A 20235-nucleotide genomic window follows, 5' to 3' on the forward strand; every position below is an offset into this window, starting at 1 on the left:
CTCTCTAACCTCAAGCTATCACTGCTGCAGCATCTCATGCTATTTTAGATATCTTGGTAACTTTTTAGCACTACATAGTACAGTCCCCACATCTGGATGCCTTCCTATCAGCATAGGTATCATATTCTATCTGTAATTAACTGCCCATTTAGATATTCTCTCCACAAGCAGTAAGACACCATCAGTGAAGAGTTCAGTGACAAAGTACACAGAATATTTTTTTAGAATACCAAGCAAGATATTGCTGTGAACATTATTATATCTGTGAATCTCCTCAGTTAAGCAAAAAAACCCACTATACATGGATTCCACCTAGGCAGAAGGTAGAAAGAGCAGCAGAACTGCTTCCTACGGGGAAGGCAAGCCTGCTGCATAAAACCAATTTTGTCACCTCTCACTTTGCATTAGAAGTATTTATTATGCTAAGTCCCAGTGACATGTCCTTTCATTTCAGCGGTGTTCATTTAAATCAATTCTAAGCTACTGCCAAGAGCTACAAATGCTCTTGCTTGATGCTGCATGCCATCTTTCCAAAACTCACTTCCTCACTTACCTTGATGGGGGCAAGAATTTTGGTACTTGCAACATTTCATCTTTATAAGTAAAGGAAACGACAGCATAAGGACACACATGTCTTGGTCTTCGCCTTATCTCATCAAAGCCATATTCATAAAAATAGTACTAGAAAAAGAAGTGAACACGATTTTAAATTAGAAGTTTGGTAATAAACTGTATTTTGCAAATATACTAACAATCCATGACCTTTCTTCACTGAAAGGTGTACTCCGTTTCATAGGAACAGCTTACACAATATACCTCATGATTAATTATTTAAATAAACAAAGAAATTAAAAAAATAAAAATAAAAAAATAAGAAAAATAAAAAAGAAAAGAAAAATGCCGTTCTTCCCTAGCCAATGTTTTCCCTTTCAGAAGTCCCACTTAATGCCCACCAGCCAGTTCTACACTTTAAACTCCACAGATTATCCCCTCTCCTCCCCAGTTTACACGCCAGTCCCCATGGACATCCCCTAGCTGCTTCCTATTCCACCTACACCCTAATCTGAAGGAGATCATCTCCACCAGGTCCAGGTATATCCAAGGGAAACAGGAGAGGCTGGCATGTTCTGTAATTTCTCATACAGGCATCTGTGGGCTACTGCTAAAGATACACCAGACTGTAACTTTACAGGGCACACTCAGTATTTGTTGTATCTTCAACGATTTTATCTCCATCATTTCAAAAGTTCTGTTTATAAAGGTCTTATAGAAGAAGTTAAAGCATGCTCAACTTCCCTCTACCTGAGTAAGTTCGTAGGCTCGGTAAGCCAACAAGGAGGTTACTTTATTTGCATTCTTTGAAACATGACACTCATGCTTCGGTGTTGGATCTAATGCACTCTTTACTGGAGATTCCATTGCTTTCATACCAATGTGATCATATATGCTTTTCATTTTTCCCTGTAATAAAGCAGAAGAATTGTAAGCATAAGCTCTTTCCTGAAAACTGGCAAATTGCTTCAAGTACCAAAGGAAGTGAGAGTAGGGAAATTAAAAGAGGCCATTAAAAAAAGTCACTTATAGGAGTATACTGTTTTCATACTTTCAAAGAAAACAAGACATTTTTGCCTTTTATAAAAATTTATTATGCCTTATTTAAGCTCAAGGTCAACACTGGATTTTAAACTTGGTAGGGTTCTAGTTTCTCTCTAAGCAGGTAATTGTGTAAACGGAAGTTCAGTAAGTTGGGTTAAAACCACTTTTATTTTACCAGTAAGCAATATAAACCTTCAAGAATAAAGTAAGATAAAATTTACCTTTATTATTTTAAAAACAATCACATCTCCAGTTGCTCCAGCTTCTAGAGGGTTAGGTTGCAACAAATCAGCATACCTGGAGATATATACACCTGAGAGGAGTATAAAAACCCCACATTATGCTGAATGTTATTACAAGTTTAAGAAGCATTACACAGGATTAAAGCTCAATGTATACCAAATAAGAAAGATACAACAATCTTTTTGGAATATGATCAGAGAAAGGTGTTACAGGCATGTTCACAATCAGCAACTTCACAACAGCCAAATCTACATTTATTTGCACCAGCTGCGGTAGGGAACACCACAGCAGATTATGGACACTAGCTCAGTTTGAAAGGAGCACATCCACCTTTCTGGAAGTGTTGTGACCAAGAGAACAAGCCCTGCCCAAAGGCTAGACAGATAGGGCTTTCAGGTGGGTTTTTTTTTAATCAGCTGAGGCCCTTCTGTACAATGTCCCATTGCACAATGTGGAGATAAGCAATGAAGGTATGACTGAGAAATAAGGCTGGAAAACACTGGCATCTTCAGCTATCTTTCATCCTACGCTGTTGACAAAAACACACTGTTTCGGAATCATGAACTGACACTCAAATGGAAAGGTAAAATAATTTCCTGCCTTTCAACACTTCAACCGTAATTTCATAGACTTTAAGGCCTCAAACACATGCTGTCATTTGTTGGTCTAGCTGACTACCTCAGATCAAGTAACTGTGGCTGAACTCGGGTACTCAGAAAAGTATCCCTTTTGCTTAGGTTCCTCTCAGTCCAAGTCTGTATTTAACTGCTTTGATAAATTGCTCCAGAACCTTTGCCAGCTAAACCAGTAAAAAATTATATGCTTCCCCCTGCTTGCAACTGTTCTGCTTTCAACATTCATGTTGTCACCTCTGTATGACAAAATTATTTCTTAATTTTCCATTCGAAAAGCTTTGCAGAAGGAACTTTACATCTTGTACCTTTCAAATCTCTTAACACCTTGCAACTCTTCCAAGTGTCCTTGGATTTGTGGATTCAAGTACTTTAATTCTATCTACATCAATACTAAGCTGAGCTACTATTTCCATTGGGTATTTCTGAATGCATATATATGCACATACGTATGTACCAACAGAGAAAGGCACACAGCCATAGATCGCATTAGTTCTTTGGCCTCCCAGTTTTACTGGGAAGACGTGATATATTGGCTTGACTTAAGCCAAAACGAGAACTAGGTCTTGCCTTTGGGAAAAGAATTTAAATCAACTAGTCAAAAACAGAGTTATGAAAATGTTCTGATATCAATCTACTTTACTAAAAATACCTAGCTGTGATGTTCCTGCAGTGACAGAAAAAAGACTGAAAGTTTATACAACTGAATTACATTATCTGCCAACTCATACTGAATAACACCAGCACATATAATCAGAAGATAGTTACCCATGGAAGGGCTGCCCAGAATTGTTATTTTGGAGTGGCCCACCTGCAGCCCCTTTTCACATATGCCTTGGATCTGCAAAGAACAGACATTTTTTAAGCAGGTCTTTCATGAAAGCCACAATATGAACAGAACAAACAGTGAGAAACAATAATTACAGAATTTTGATTGAGATAAAAAAACAACCAAACAAACCAACCACCCCCAAAAAAACCCCTTACAAACAAAAACACCCACAGATAAGACTAGTCTGAATTGCTGTATGAGCTGTTAAACTGTGCAAGTCAAACAACCAGGATGAAGCAGTTCCACACTCACCCATACCTTAAAAAAAAACCCAAAACCAAAAAAAAACCCCCAAAACACCAGCCTCCCTATACCTTAAACAAGCTTTATGAACATTACTTGCTTTTGGTATACAAAGCAGATGTAAACATGCCAAACGATTGAATACTTCAGAAATCCTGGCTCTATAACAGCAGAAAAAGCACAGAAGTTCCCTTTCCATCATTTTCATTAAAAACATATGATCAAAGAAGAGACACAGAAGATCAATTTTCTAATATTACAGGTTACCTCCTCAAGTTAACCTCTTGATGCAAAAAAACCACCACCAAAAAACTGCAACAAAAAACCCCAACATTCCCTCTCAATTAAAAAAAACAACCCATACACAAACTCAGTAAAAACAGACATAACATCCAGAAAACTGACACCTTCATTTATAAACATAGAAGATACTTTAAGAGACATGTAACTGGAGCCCCTTCAATAGCAGAGAATAAAGGATTTCAACAGTGATGTAATACCACATGTCTTTCCCATCCTCCTACACCTTCCAGTGCTAAATTTTTCAAAAACATCTTGAAGATTTATAAGTATGTCAATAAAAACACTCAGTTTAAAAAAATAAAAACACTTAATTGAAAAAGAAGAGAAAGCATTTCATATGCAGTTTTCTTTTCTTACCTGAGGTCGATCAACCATCAGAAATGCATAGTTTTCAGAAAGCTCTTTTTCTAGGCGACCATCAAATTTCAGCTCTCTGCGTTTTTCTGTGAACTATTATTACAGAAAGTTCTTAACACATGTAGACAGGTACTGCTGTCACATTCAAGTGTCAATGTTTTGGGGCCCTGTGTATGTTAGCATATACAAGTGTACAACACCAATAAAAAGGTAATTTGAATGAGACTACAGTATGCTAGAATTAAATGTCAAAAATGTTCTACTCATAAGAAAAATCACTGGCTTAATCTGCCCAAAGATCTGTTTGGTGGGTTTTTTAAAGAAGAGACACTCTTCAAACTCATGCAGTAATGTTTTAGTGTTATCTTTGTAGCATAACTATCTAGAAACATCCAGCTCAATGCCTTCCATATCATCTTTGAAATTCCAGAAATAAGCCTTATTCTCTTTTTAGGAGACAAGACCATTATCTCTTATGCTGTGCATGTGCTTTTGCAGTTGCACCTCACTGCTACTGATGTGGTTTTCATCAGCTGCAATACTCCTTAGCTGTAACCACAAATCACAGACACTGTAGTAGCAAGAAAAAAAAAAAAAACGCTTGAGTTTATAGTTTCAAGATAATTATAGCAAACCAACCATATTTTCTATTACTCCATATGTGAACCTTTTCAGCACTGGGACTGAAAACTTATTTCACAGTTATAAAAGAAAGCCAGGGCCAGATTTAAGAGACACCAGATACAGCAGAAGTCCTTCAACCAAGCTGCTCCACTTACTAGTTCAAGTAATCAACCCTTTTAGGTACTTCTTGGAAAACAACAAAATTAAAGAGACTATATAAACTTAGTATCAGAAATACACTTTAATCTTAAGTTTCACAGGGAGCATCCAGCCTTCCAAACGAGACACTGTAACATCTTCCATGGTTCTTAAAAATACATAAAAATTAAGAAAAACTTCGAGAACTAAAAATGCAGAGACAGGCAGTGCCAAATACAATTCTTCTGTTAGTCTTTTTTGAGCATCCGGCTAGCAAGGTTTTATGTCTATGCAGTAATAAATCTGCCTGAAAAATAGCTGCTTACATTTTTGATGATGTCAGTTTGTAATTAAATATCAAGCACATAAGTAGAAAACCATGTCCAGGTCTCTGCCTCTAGACTCAGAAAAAACATTAAATTTCATTTGACTTGTACCTTACTCATGAAGAGAAGCCACAAATATACTCACTTCCTTTTCCAACAGTTCGCTATGAACTAAACTGGCTCTCCTGTAATTAAAATGGGACACTGAACTTGGTTCCAAGTAAGATGAATGCAGAATCTTCACAACATCCTCAAATTCTCGAGAGCCTACAGCTACTGGCTGAAAGAGTGCTGTAAGAGAACAAACAAAATAATAAGCTCCAATACACATCTGAAAAAAAAAAATCCAAAATTTCCCAGTTCATTGACAGTGTATGCCTAAAGACAAAAGGTTCATGATGCAATTTAGAATACAAAACACCTAAGATTCTAGCCTAAATTCCATCTTTTTGAAGTAAGTTTTAAGTTAAAGCAGCTTCACATTACAGCATCTTAAAAAAAAAAAAAAAATCACAATTCTTTATGCTTTTTTAATATTACTCTTGAACAGCTAGTTCTCAGAAGTTTATAAGGGAAGCGCCTCAAGTCTGAATTTACCTTCTGAGAACATCTGATATGTATTGCAAAACACTGTAATTAAACTTTCAGAACTTCAATTAAACTAATTAGCTCTTCTAATTAAAAACCAGGAACAAATTGTTCTAATAAAAACCTCAACAACAGTTTCATAGCTTAGCCTCTCTTTAAAACCGTTATGGCGGGTTTTGTTTGTTTGCTTATGGTAATTAGGCTACATATGAATAAATTCAATACTGTCTTAAGTAGTCAAACAAGCTCCTACTATTACAAAACACACTGCCTGTGTTCATGTTTCATGATCTTACCCCTCACGATAACTCCTTTAAAAGGAAAGCCCTTCATTTGCTGTACAAAGTCACCTGGACAAACCTTTGCCTTAGTTTGCAGTCAAGTGTTCATCCCCCCAAGCTTCTTTATTTGTATTTGGGTACTGACAGTGACAAACTGATCAGAAAAGCCACACGAGAGGGGGTCAGTAGAGAATCTGAGTGCAGATTTTGAGAGTAATGGCTAGGAAAATAATACTCCTGGGGGAACTGAACTAGTTCAGTACAGCAAGTGGTTTTCCCCTCAGGGTAACTTCCAAAATACTTAGAAAAAGTGCAGTATTTTTGTGGTATTTGCAAGCCTCACACTGTAGGTATCCCCAGCAGGTATTTCTGAGGCTGCTTTTGCATTTTTGTGGGAGGGCCTGTCTTCTCTATCAAAATAAACCCCCAAACCACCACCACCTGAAATCTCTAGAAGTTACAATAGTGAGGAATGAACTACAATAGTACTAGTCTCACATAGAAGACAATCTACCATTACTCTTAACACCAAATTAAGTTTAATTACATCTTTAGAGTGTATCTCCAACTTCATTAAATAATACGGTAGTAGATTTAGACAGTAATCTTTTCCTTGTTTGCAGGAAATATCTATTGCATTAGCCTCAATATAAAACAAATGTTCTAAATGAAAACTGCTTTCTGTTACCTAGTAAAAGCTGCATTTACACACACACATTTTATAATGCAATACCAGATCCATAAACTAAAGTAAAGTCATTATTCCAACACCAGCAACAACGAATAGGTACTTTAAGACTGGAAGTTATGAAAGTGATTAAGAAACCATTCTTATATAACATCCTTTTTAGTAGCAATGCCTTCATGCTTGAAAGGCTGACAGCAATATGGGAGGAAAAATAATTAGTAGTGAGTGAATGAAAATCTCAACTTAGTATTACTAAGATTGAATGCACTTGTACTGCAGAAAGAAACATTCATAAAATATAAACCAAGCCTACTATAGATATACACACACTGGAAAAGTACCACCTGCCCCACCACAATCCCAAACACCTCTTAGATCTTTCTGACAAGGAGTTATTAAACCCTAGTGTGGTAGTGCATGAATTTCACATATTGCCTGCTCCTCTTCTGTCTAACAGGACCACTTAGAGCAGAAGGTTACCAACGCCAGCTGCTTGTTCAAATCCCGTCTCTTGTACAGTGACCACTGTACCTCACCCCTTCTCCCTCCTTCCCCAACATGCTCAGTCAACACATGCTCAGTCAAACCCAGCCTACTTCTCCCACCTTGAGTCCAAGCAAGCAGAAAACTCTCCAGGACTAGCTAGAGTGACCATGAACTATACACAACATCTTGCCTACTTCCCAGATGCAAATCCAGGAAGCAGCATATTATTACATCAAGACTCTCTCATTCGTTCAAATATCATCAACTACACTGTGTTTAAACATTTCCTGCTCTGTGGAAAGTTCTGACAAGTGAGCTGAGACAGACTTGCCCAAGAACAGCAAGTTCCCCTGTTCTTCAGCTAGGGAGAACCTATATAAACTACTATACAATTAGCTCTCCCAGATTTATGGAAGAGCTCTACCTAATGCCTTAAATTATGGAATACAGTAAGTTAAGAGATTTTTTTAAAGATTGTTGCAGTCTTTTCTTCAATTGCTTAGTAGAGCACTGAAAGTGTGTTTTACTACTATTGTTATTTATTATTGAATAATATATGTATTCTTTCTTGTACTTCACCAAATTTATACCCCAAACACACCTTTGTTCACCAGAGATACTACTGAAGCTAGAAGAAGGGCTGTTGATACCTATGTAGTAAAGATAGATCAAAACTGAAATATTTTTAAGTACTTGGTCACAAAAGTCACTTCTGAGATTCCAATTTTTCCATATGAGAAGGTAGAGAATATAAACCAAGACAGATTCAACTTAATTGATCACGAGTCCAAGAACAAAAGACTTTACATCCATCTTTTAGTAAGAAAATGCTTAACAAACCAAAAATTTTACAGAAATGAAATTTCTGTTCCTTTGATGTGCACTGCCCACTTAATACAAAGTGAGCAAGAACAGCAACTACACACATAATCTTGCATGAGTTTACTTCATGCATGAATTAAGAATGACTGTCTTCATGATCAGATGTCATTCATCAACTGAGAAAAGAACATGAACAAAATTTGTTGAATGTATAATCCTTACAGAATACACTACTTATGTTTTGAAGATTACTTATAAACACCAAATTTTATCACCAAAACCTACTGTCTGCCTCCACCTTTTCATATATAGTAGTAGAGACAATCCACACTTGATTTGAGAACTAGACAGCACCCACTAAGCACTTCTTCAGGGGCAGGCTGCTGATTTTCTATCTATTGCTTTCTATTTCCGAGTTAGCAAATGATGGATTGCACAAGGAGAATCTGGTAAACTGACTGCAGGACAGCATTGTAATCATAAAGCAAAAAAAAAAAAAAAAGTCACTTAGTTTTGAATTTCAGATAAACTATCACATACAACAGTCCACAAATTTATTAAAAGTACATGGCATAAACTTTTGTTTTCCTTCTCCAAGTACGACTCCTCAAACATGCTCATATGCTCATGACAAGCTCAAATCCACTTCCCAGTTCTTCCAGAACCTGAGGCACTGCAGGCTTCAGGTTCTTACTAAAAACCTGAAACATCACCGAGGCAAGTAGCAAGGCAATACTTTTCAATTTGCCATCTACGTATTGGTGCTAAAGGGCAGCTACTGTCTAAAAGGTTACGGTCACTATAGAAGTGCCTGAACCTCACTTGAAGGACCTCAGAAACAAGGGGGAAAAAAAAAAAAAAAGAAAAAAAGAAAAGGGAAGTACTGAACCAGAACTCCTATAGCAGTCACCAAACCCTGTATTCCCAGGCAAAGGATGAGAGTATTACGCTTATCTCCAGTCCTGCATCACTTCAAATACCAGTAGCATGTACATGTATGTTTTTCAGGCTCGGTATACAAACCTGATGAGGGTATGCTGCACCTTTATTGACCATGTAAATTAAACAGTAATTTATGTAAGGCCTAACTTGCAGTTTTCCTTGTAACACATACAAGTGAATTATTGTGGGGTTTGCTGGCTTGTTCTGTGTAAGTAAAAATAAGCAAATAAATACTGGTTTTGTTCAGTTTCTACCCAGTATATTGAAACATATATAAGCATTTTTAGGTGGAAACTTAGGTTAGCTAATATAGTCTAGGGATGGACATTAGACTGGATGTTCAGGTGCATGTAATACCCTAGAGGCTTTAAGTTTCTCTTTCACAGCTGTCTGATGCTTGAACTTGAGAAAACTGAGTTTGCAGTTAGCAGATTTGGTTGGTTTGCATTTTTTTTCCTCTTTTAAGTCAGAACGTGAATAAGAAAACAAAGACATTCTCTTTAAAGAATCCTGAACTAACTTTTAAGTGAAGATAAATAAATTACTTGTTTTATCAGATAAGCTGGCAGAAAACTAGCACTCCACAAACAAGCACTCCTGCTACAAAAACTCCGAGAAACATGATTTTCTTTAAGTCTTGATTTTTTAAGACTAAGACGAAAAATCTGTTGTGTTAATGAACCATGTTTTACGATTTTCTTTCAGCCCAAAATGTCTTTTGCTCTCAAAAGGTCTAAACAGTTATCGAGTTCACGGATTGCTTAATGAAATCCCCATGTAGAAACATCAAGTAGTAAATAGATATGCATCTCCACCAAAGATACGGAAACTTAGAAGACAAGGTAAAATGAATCATCAAATACTATTAAGTAGAAAAGGGACAACACAGAGCTCCAAGCAAGTATTGCTAAGACTTTCACAAATAAAGCAAGACTTTTTCCCCGACTCAGCCTCAGAAACAGCAGTCATTTGTTAACTTGGTAGACTATGGAAAAAAAAGTATCTTAATCAACAAATAATCCCTTAAATCATCAGTTGCTACTTGAGCAGGTTTTCTGGAATCATCTTTTGACATGAGGACCACTCAGAGTTAGTTCAGCAGGTTAAAAAAGCTCTTCCACTGCTTTATCTTGAAAATTTGTTTTCCTCATCCTGTTAAACAAGGATCTTTGAAGTTTCAGGCAGACTTGGAAACAGAGAAGATCTGACAATTAAATTAGAAGAGGCCACAACAAGAGGCTATAGTACTAAAGATTAAAAAAAAAAAAAAAAAAAAAAAGCTACTCAAGAGAGTGTAACCCCATTACTAAACCATACATACAAAGAAAACAAAAACTTTCAAGACAGTTCTAAGTAGGAAAACAAATGCACGCACATCCTAAATAAATCTCACAGCCAACCTTTCTTACAGTTCAGTTTCCTGAATTTTTCTGCTAGGAAAAAAAAAGGGAAATCAGAAGAAAGACTCTCTGTAACTAAGTTTTAAGAAGTATGTTTCCTCCAGGTGCATTTTTCCACATTAACGAGGTTCTTTCTGTTGACTTTCACCCCTTGTTAGTCTCCAGAGACAGGGATAAAATTCCAGAAAGGCTACCTAAGCAGCTAAACCCCAAGTTTTCCAGAATTTTTCCTTTACATTTTTCTTTGCAGATCCAACTTTTAATCGCTTCACAAAGAAAAATTCTTCCCAAAATACATCTTGATGCTTAAAAAAGACAAAAAAATAACCTCATCCAAATAACAAAATCCTCCTGTACTGATGTCATAGTTTGTACATGACAGACTAGTCTTCACTATCAAGACAGCATCTATCTCTCAGGATGGCATATCTAAGACTAAAAAGGAGGTTTAAAAAGCAAACCAAGGACGACTGCAATGCAAGAAAGAATGGAGGAAGCTTCCATGCGTATCATTTCACGCCAGAATTTACAATCTTGCCAAGAGCGCTCTTTTGAAACAGACAATATTCTAGTCATTTTGTAATTAACAAGATGTATTTGAACACTGGTACGAAGCATGTCATAAGCGCATGCCTCTACAATGTCAGACGATCAATGCACTGCTAACCTTCTAGTTTAGTTCTAGAACTGAATTAATTGCGCGGTTTCTCTAACACCAATACTAATTCCAATAGAAATTTGGTTGTCCTTAAAGATCACGTCAGCAGTTTTTATGTTAGCACACTTCCGTTAGTCATGCCTACAAGGTGCTCTCTCACAGCACTCTGCGTTACAGTATCATGTGGTACAAGACCAACAATCAGCAACAGAAAGCAACTATAAGACCACAAACACCATGGACAGAATGGAGAAAAGTCCGTTTTGAGAATACTGGAAACCGTAAGTCGCCAGCATGATTAAAATATCCCAGCAGCTTTCTGTAAGCTGAATGGGGGGGAAAAAAAAAAAAAAAAAAAAAAAAAAACAAAGAAAAAAAAAAGACACATACACCAAGAAGTAAGCCCATAAGAATGGGTCAAATGGCCTTGACATTAGCAACTGAACTTCAGAGGTAGGGTAAGAATGGCTTCCTCTTCTACCCCAGAAGCCACAGAAGCCTGATGCTTGAACGACATCGTCTACAATTTATCACACACTGTAAGAGATGGTTCTGCACCAGCAAATGACGAATTAGATGACCCAAAAAGGTATTTTGCAGGTTTTCATTCATATTGGAACCAAATGCTAGGGAGGAACTTCAAATCTGCGGTAAAGTACTACACGTTTCTGAGATATATTTAAAGGTATTCAAACCACACTTGGGTCTAACATACAGAAGTGCAAGAGGCACCATGTTTTATCCAGACATTTTTCTGTCAGATGAATAGTAAGAGACTTTTTTTTTTCCCCTCCAAATCAACACGTTCCTTTTTACAATGAACCTCTGCCAGACTTGTATCTCACCCCCCCTTGGGGGGTGGCAATGGGAAAGAAAGGGAAGAAAAGGAAAAAGGGAACATTACTGCCAAAAATGGAAAGAGGGAAAAGGAAAGACTGGATAATGAAATAAACCTACCTTCATCTCTTCCTTACAGAAGCAAGCATTTCAAGAAGTTAGATGTTAGACTCTTCTCTGAAGAACTAGAAGCCTACGCGAACAGGTATTTTTCTGATACGTACTAAGTTACTGACCACATGTTGCAAAAGGTCAAGAACTTGAGATAAGTTTCAGAGAGGAAACAAGACATGTCTTCAACACCACTTAATAAAATCAAAGATAGGCAGAAGCCAGTGGAGTCTCACGAAAAGCAAGAAATACCACAGGCTTTTAAAGGAAGAGTTACTTGAAAACCAAAAAACAAACCCTGGATGCTTGGAAGAACACTTCCAAGATGAGGCACGTGAATGTGGGATGCTTGCCTCCTCCCTGCCAAGGAACTTTCACTAGATAAGAAGAGTCTTCTGTGTATCATCAATGGACAACTCTGCTCAGTGCTCTGTTGTCTGCCCTAAACATGATTACACCCCTCTCCTGCAGAGGAGGTCAGAGGGAAGAGAAAAGGGAACCATCTTCTCTGCATGTCCGTGTCCCAGAGAACCATCTTCTCTGCATGCGATTGCATCTCCAGAAGCAGAGCCAGGATCAACACTCAAGCCCACCCTGATCGCATCCAGCTTTTCCGTCCTTTTAAAGCAACGGTCTGAAATTCAAGCCGAGTTTTTTTTTTTTCTCCTCCTTGTGACAAAATAAAAACGAAAAAGAAAAAAGAGAGAGGTAGGGAAAGGAAAGAATGTAAAAGCCTTACACTAAAAATCTTGTCCCCAGCAGCCTTGCTAGTCCGAGCCATGCCACAGACTCCTCCACACCCGCACGATTTCGCATGCAGTTGTGTGAGGTGCATAAAGAGCCTGCCTAATGAATAAGATGAAGAGGGGAGTGAGGGAGAGAAAGGAGGGAAAGGGAAGGAACAACCTTTCTTTTCTCTGCTCTTCCTGGGGATCTGAAAGTTCCTCCTAACAGGCAGGTCTTCTGGGGGCTTAGGGAGAGGGGGAGGCCCCCCCAGCACACCGCTGGGCGGCTGCTGCTGCTGCTGCTGTTCATTTGCCGTTGAGATGCTGCTCCTGCGCTGGCTGCTGCTAGTGATGCTGAGGTTTGGGGGGACCTTGTCCTCTGCAGCAACAGCAGCCACCAGCAGCGCCTCCCCAATGCTACTGCTCTCAGAGCGTCCGCCATTTTGTGCGGTGTCCTCAGCGGCTCCTGCTCTATTACTCTCCACCCCGAGGAGGCCCGCGCTGGTCTTCTCCGTCCGCTGATGCTGCTCCGGCTCCATCTCGCCACCACTGGGGATCACGGCATCCGCCATTCGCTCCTATCGCCGAGAAGCAGGCACGATAGCCCGCGCCTTCTCTTCCTCCCCCCCCAGGCTACCCCTTCCCCACCGCCACGCACCGCCCGCTGCCGCTATTGCTCCCCCTCTGTCCGTTGCCTTTATAGCAGCCCCGCCGCCCCCTCCCGGCTCTCTAACATGGCGGCAACGCACACAGAAAGGGGGCGGGGCTGGAGCCAACCCGGCTCAGCCAACCCGTTCGCGACACAGATTATAAATAGAGGGGCAGGCGCTCGCCTGCGCGCGCGGGGGTCGCCGCCACAGCCGCCCCTGTGGCGAGTCTGAGCGTGTGAGCGAGCGGCGGCCGCGGCGAGGGCTCCAGCAGCGGAGCCCCGTTTAAAATGGTGGCAGCCCCCGCAGTCGCCGCTCTGGCGAGGCCCCGGGCCGTCGGCAGCGCCTGAGAAGGGTCCCTCCGTCCCGCGGCCCTCCTCCCGCAGCCTGCCAGGATGGAGCGGAGGAGGCAGCTCACTCGCTTCCCGCTTCCCTCCTGCCGGCGGTGTGGGCGAGGGCAGCCGGCAGCGCCTTCCGCCGGCTGCGGAGAGAGGCCCGAAGCGAGGCCGCGGCGTGGCCGACTGGAGCGCTGGGCGGGGCAGGTCCCGGTGTCCGTCGCCGCTTTGGCTGGGAGCGGGGCCGCCGCTGGGCCCACGGCCGCGTTCCGCCGGCACGGGGCGAGAGCGGGCGCGGTACGGGAAGAGGAGACGGAGCGTGTCGCGGCGAGGGACCGCCACATGCTCCAGCGCATGGCTGGGAGGCAGCACGTCGGTCACGGGGCGCAGCAGCGGGCACACGGGGTCGGCACAGCCGCCCTGGGCGTGCCCTTGGGGAACTCACCCGGTCCAGGCACGGCCCCGCGGTAGCGCTCGGTCAAGGGGCGCTTTGGCATCTGCATCTTGCAGGCGTTGATGGCGGATAAAGGGCATGCTCGCTCCTACCTTGACAAAGGCGCCGAGCCACTTACAAAGTCATCTTGACAAGCTCCCAAGGACAAAAGTAGCAGTGCCTACGAGTGGCAGCTCTTGCTTCTTCCTCTCAAAGTTTTTTCACGACATTGGACTAACCGGCAAAATTTCTGCTTTGAAGAATAAAAGTAAATTATTAACCATGAAGGACAGGCAAAAATCTTAATATATTTTAATAGAATTCTTGGATAGTCTCATGCTGAACTGGAACAGCACCAAATAACAAACACCACACACCCCCCGACTAACATCTTCCCCTCTTTGGGGAGGGGGGGGTGGTGGTACAAACACTGACGAACTTTTGCTCTGTTTGGACTAACATGTCTTCAGTGTAACGCGTAATTAGAACAGTAACGATAGCTTTGTACAAAGACAGTATAAGAGATACAGCTCCTACTGAATCAGTTAAAAATATTAACAATATGGTTTGTTACACTTTTTTTGGGACAGAATCTTAAACTGCAAAGGAAACGTGTGTTAAACACATAGAAGTCTTTGCAATAACTGTGTAACTTCATTGAATTTAATCCTCTTCTTATATATTTAATTAAGTGCATGTAGGGTCACGGCAAAAGACAGATTCTATATTAAAGGTACGCAAGTGACAATAGCTATTTGTGTTCCATAAATTGCAAGCAAGTTTCAACATGAAAAAATTGCATATGCAAGTAATGAACTATTTGACTTTCTTGAAAAATAAAACAACTGTAATATCAGCAGGATAAAGAATTACAGATCAGCTGAAGACGAACACAATTTATTATCCATATGCCAAAGAGTATCATTTTTCAAATGCAGTGAAACCGAATGCTGTAAATGGTTTTGGTGCTATTGAAGCTAAGTCAGAAACAGTTTTTCCTGCAGATTTGCTAAGGAAACTAATGAGGTAGTATGCTGGGATGGTTACGTGCAACATGGGGGTTTTTTCACTGCCAGAGCTGAATAATAATGTGAAGCTGTTACAAGTTTTGTATACCTATGAAGAAAACATAATGCTGTATTTATGTACCTAAGTGTAATACAGCAAAACATGGAAAGGTGCTGACTTCAATTACTCCTCTGTCACAAGATCATCGTTCACCCTGTTCTATATTCTGTAATTAAAAGAATAATGAGGGTGCATTTAATCCTTGTGAACATGGATGTAAATCAGCTTTTAAGGAAAATCGAGGCTTCAAATATAATGCCAATAATTGGTATTTCAAAACAAATAATGAAATTTCATCACATCTACACAGTTGCTATGTATGCACAGATGAGCTTTGTTGGATTCCTTTGCAGTACTTTAAGGTGTTGCTACCTCATGCTGTCCAACCTACACCTGTATCGGAGGCCAGTATCAAATCAGAAGGTTAACATTTATTCACCTCTGCCACCCCTGCTGCAAGGCTTACAACTTTCTGGTGAAAGAAGGGTGTGAATAGGTGGAAGCCAAAGCAAAGACCTTTCTTTGGCAGTTATGAGGAATGCACCAAATTGAAAAGTGCTTGCTGAGAATAACCTGTTCTTGCAGTGCCTAGGAAATACAAATACTGGATGTTTAGATTTATAGGTAACTAGCAAAACATTAAAAGTCCACTGTTTTCTTTATTAAAATTATAGTAGTGCTGTAGTTGTTAACAAATGCATATATTCATTAGTTAGTGCGTGGCAGTTGCACCCAGATGAAGAAAGGCCATCGAGCCACAAGATTTGCTAACTCTGGTGAAAATATAAGATCATCTGCTGACTCTGCTTGTTCTGGTGAATATCTGCTAACTCAGGTAACCATAGTATCTGCTGATTTTGGTCACACCAGCGTTACACAACTGGCTGTTTTGTTAGACTCACATCTGGGTCGAAAGCTGAGACCTTCAGCCAATGAAGACCAAAATGACCATATTATTGACCACAGATCAAATTCAACTAGAGTATAAATGGCATTCTGCTGGAGGACAAATTGAGTTGGTCCTCCTTGGAGCAATGGGTCTGGAGTGAGGGGGCTCTCCCCTTGGTTCAGGACGCCACCTGAGGTAACTCCTCAAGGCTGAGAGCCCTCATCTCAACTGGAGAGTGAAATGCATTTTGGGTTAGTTCCTTTTAGAACTTAAGTCAGCTTTGTAGTACTTAATTCCACTTGGCATCTGGAACCTGTACACTACTAATGTTGTTAGATTATTAAATGATTTTTAATTAGAATATAGATTAGATTTATTTATTTATTAGAATATAGATTTTTTTATTAGAATAAATTTATTTTGAACTTAAAACCTTCCTAAGTTAATTTTGTGAGCCTCCACAACAGTAACTTATACCAATTATCCTAAACCCTGATAACTGAGGCTATTTATATTGTCATCTCGAATGCAGCTGCCAAGCTTAAATGCAAAGTTTTTCATATGCAAGGAACAAATATTTTAACCTAGCCCTTTCATTTTATTGGTCTCTTTTTTTTAATTACCTGTAAGTCAGAAATCCTAAATAACTGACCAACTCACAAATGGTCTGGTGCTAACAGTAGCCTCCAGGGTGTTAAAAGAAGATAAGCTAATAATTATTAGTTTCTTCTTAGAAGTCTTTGGGGAGCCAGCCAAGTTTAAATACGGTAATTAGTATCTATAACTACAATTTCCATAAATTACAGAAACATAACACCAAATATTTATCTAATTGCAGAAACATGGTATTCAATTATCCAGAGGTATTAAAACCCACAAATTCAGTGTTCAACCTATGGATAAATTAAGGCTGTCTCCCTGAGAATTTGATGTCCTGACTCTGTGAGGATTCAGTGGTGGTAAAGACAATATATTATCAGAATAATTTTGCTGTGCTTCACTTTGTTCAAATAGAATTTCCATATACGAGGAAAAAAATGGAAATACCGATCTAGTGTTATTTAAATCTGTGTTGATCCATTATACATCTCCAAACTTATCAACCTGTTTTATTAAAGTTTGAATTGACAAAGCTGTTAAAAATGGCTTCTAGGCTGTGTACATCTTCAATATACAACTAGCTCCATTGATCGTGCTTGGATTTTATTATATCTGGCTTGCCTGCATTCACAAATGAGCAAGTGATGCTACAGAGCTAAGTTGGTGTCCTCACTCTCATTTTACACATACTCTTCTTTGCTGTAACTTCTGGGAACATATCGCATGATTCTTTTGTGCTGCAAGAATCTAAACCATTATATGAAAGACTGGAAGAATGGTGGTGTTTTGCCTAGAAGGGAGAGGATAAATAATAGCAGTTATCAAATATGGAAAATGCTGTTGCAGAGGAGGAAATATTCTCTATGTCCTTGGTGACTAGGATGAGGTTTAAATTGTATCAAAGGAGATGTACGTTAAATGTTAGGAAAAACTGTTTAGCAATAGAAGTATGGGAAGAAATTCTTTGGGGACACTGTGGGATTTCTTTAACTGGTGTTTTAAAGTTAGGCAAGACAAATTTCTTCCAGGAATGCATTCACATTTATTTAACATAGGTCCTACCAACCATATTGTCTATTCTTATTTCAGAAGTATTACTGAAAAATATATCTATGCTTTGGGCAGGGTGAAAGAATTTCAAAAGAAAATTAAGTCTTCCAGTAGCCATGAAGTTAGTATGTATAGATGTAGTAAGTATATATGACTTTTTTTTTTTTGTTAGGAAAACATAATTTTACTATGTATATGTATACACACACATGACATTTATTTCCTTGCTTGTTTGAATTATCATAGCTCTATTGACATACTGTTCACATTAGATGAAGACCTATTCAGACAGTGAATAACCATACGACAGTAAGATTTCAAAGACTTCAGAAGAAACACCGAGTCTAAATTGCATATCTTCACTGTATTCCAGTAATTCTGGAATGGAGCCACTTTGTATGGATCAGCTATAGAGCCATTCCAATAAATTCAACAAGCACTAAAGAAACAACTACCAAAAAAGGCAACAGGGTGGGAAACTACTGTCTAGTAAAATTACCCTCTAACTGTGAGAAGTACGCTTACTACCCCCTTCTTTCACAACAAATACTTGAAAATATGCTAAATCATATGTTTTCAATGTATTTAGATGTGTTCAATAACGAGAAATACAAACATCATAAGCGTATATCGTAACAAGTCCAAACAAAATATGAAGTCTTGCTTATTTACCAAACAAAATACAAAGAAGTTTTCCTTATTTACCACTTGATTTAAAAAGATGCTCTTTGCAGCTGTACATTGTTTTATGTATTAATTAACATAATCCTGGGAGAGATCGTGACAAAAATTAATAAGTATTACTTGATAAAAAATGTAACCACTCTGGATCACTGTACCATTATGAATCTTAAATACTATAGATAGGATAGATGGATATAGGGTAGATATAAAATAGCTGGCAAGAACCCTGGTACACAAAACAAAAGTTCAGTAAAAAAATCACCATAGGAAGAGATTAGCTGAATACCCTTAAAGTAAAAACAGGTTATAAAATCTGTCACCTTATTGTCTTTCTAGTTTCTGGTTTCTGTGGTTTCTGATATTTGCCAAGCATTCAACCACGACTCCCTGGCTTGCACCAAGAGGTTTCCCACCCCAGTACAAAGCAGCTGCAGATACCTTTGATTCTGAAATCAGATGATATGTAATACATTAGTAATACAGACTTAGATCAGATTAATAGCCACAAAATAAAAGACATTTAAAAGGGAGGGTTGCATAAGGCTCCACACTCAAGGAGCAAACTTGGGTGCTTGCTGCAGACATTACCCTCTTTAATGAAAGCAAATGTAGAAATGCAACATATTACTCAGTCTGAGGTAAATAACTAGAAGTTACTATTTTACTTTCCAGAAATTACTCTAGTGATGCAAAACACATCTTATTTCTTCAAATGTTTAAATGCTAATTTTGTTCTGACTGAATTTTAGATGCCAGATCATCAAAGATAGAACTGTATCATTCAACTTGCTTCACAGACCATGCAAAAAGAGGCATCTTCAGAAAATTCAGAGACAAAACCTAATTTACACACTTGGGAAGAGCTTCAATATTTACGAGCCATGGAGAAAATATGCTTATGTTAGTTAAAGGTGAGACAAACCAGGGAAGTAGTCTCGACCTGTCACTGTAAAGCCAGGGATTAGTAGCAAAAATTCACCTAGTCCTTTTTTCTAACAAATTTGTGATCCTCAGGTGAAAGTCTGAAAATGTTTACTTGTATTTTAAAAAATACTTTAATTTTATAATTATTGCTATATTTAATATCTTAAAATATTTTAAATTTAATGTAATCAAATCAGCTCTAAAAATATGCAGTTATTTCCAGTAGATGGCAGCATCAACCTAGAGAACAGATTACAGTATTTTAGAATCAGTATTCATGAGGCAGCATTAAATACAGAAGAACTGTCCATTCTGCATCTGGAACCTCCTATTCAAAGGAAACAAATCTTCCATATATGTAGAACTCAGCTTCTGGCTCAGTTAGATCCTGGGCATCAAGACTGTCTGTTAAGTCCCAGACAGCATCACCACAAAGCATCAACATTTTCATAAAATGCAATCCATTAAACTGGTATCTAGAAGTTTTGGCATATCTTTCAAATTCTAGAAATCTCTGTGAAACCTTAAGAAACCTGGTTACCACTATGGCAGACGCATTCCTAAGGCAGTGTCCCTGTTTCAGGTGCGCCATGCTGAATAGGAGTCACCACTGAGAAAGACTTTCTCTACCTTGGAGTTCACCTTGGGCCTATACTTTACCCAGATTCTGGCAACTGATTCCCTGGTACTGAACTTCACAGACTTTAAACTAAGTGCTCCTGGTATCCCATAGCAGACCTTTGTGTTCCAGGAGATAGGTCTTCATCCTTGCA

At 39.1% G+C, this 20235-nt stretch overlaps 1 protein-coding gene across 1 annotated transcript in view; it reads right to left on the reverse strand.

The window, feature by feature from the left end:
• Positions 1-13404, reverse strand: part of TASOR (transcription activation suppressor) — a 33219-nt gene extending 19815 nt beyond the window's left edge. The window contains exons 1-7 of the mRNA XM_086469890.1: positions 13014-13404; positions 5440-5585; positions 4207-4299; positions 3240-3312; positions 1818-1909; positions 1303-1461; positions 554-681 (exon numbers count right to left, since the gene is read on the reverse strand). Of these exons, the coding sequence (XP_086326016.1) occupies positions 554-681; positions 1303-1461; positions 1818-1909; positions 3240-3312; positions 4207-4299; positions 5440-5585; positions 13014-13404 (1082 nt within the window). The remainder of the gene's footprint in view (positions 1-553; positions 682-1302; positions 1462-1817; positions 1910-3239; positions 3313-4206; positions 4300-5439; positions 5586-13013) is intronic.
• Between the last annotated feature and the right edge of the window lie 6831 nt (positions 13405-20235).

The sequence above is a fragment of the Leptosomus discolor genome, chromosome 9 (assembly GCF_034619465.1).
Source record: "Leptosomus discolor isolate bLepDis1 chromosome 9, bLepDis1.hap2, whole genome shotgun sequence".
Lineage (NCBI taxonomy): Eukaryota > Metazoa > Chordata > Aves > Leptosomiformes > Leptosomidae > Leptosomus > Leptosomus discolor.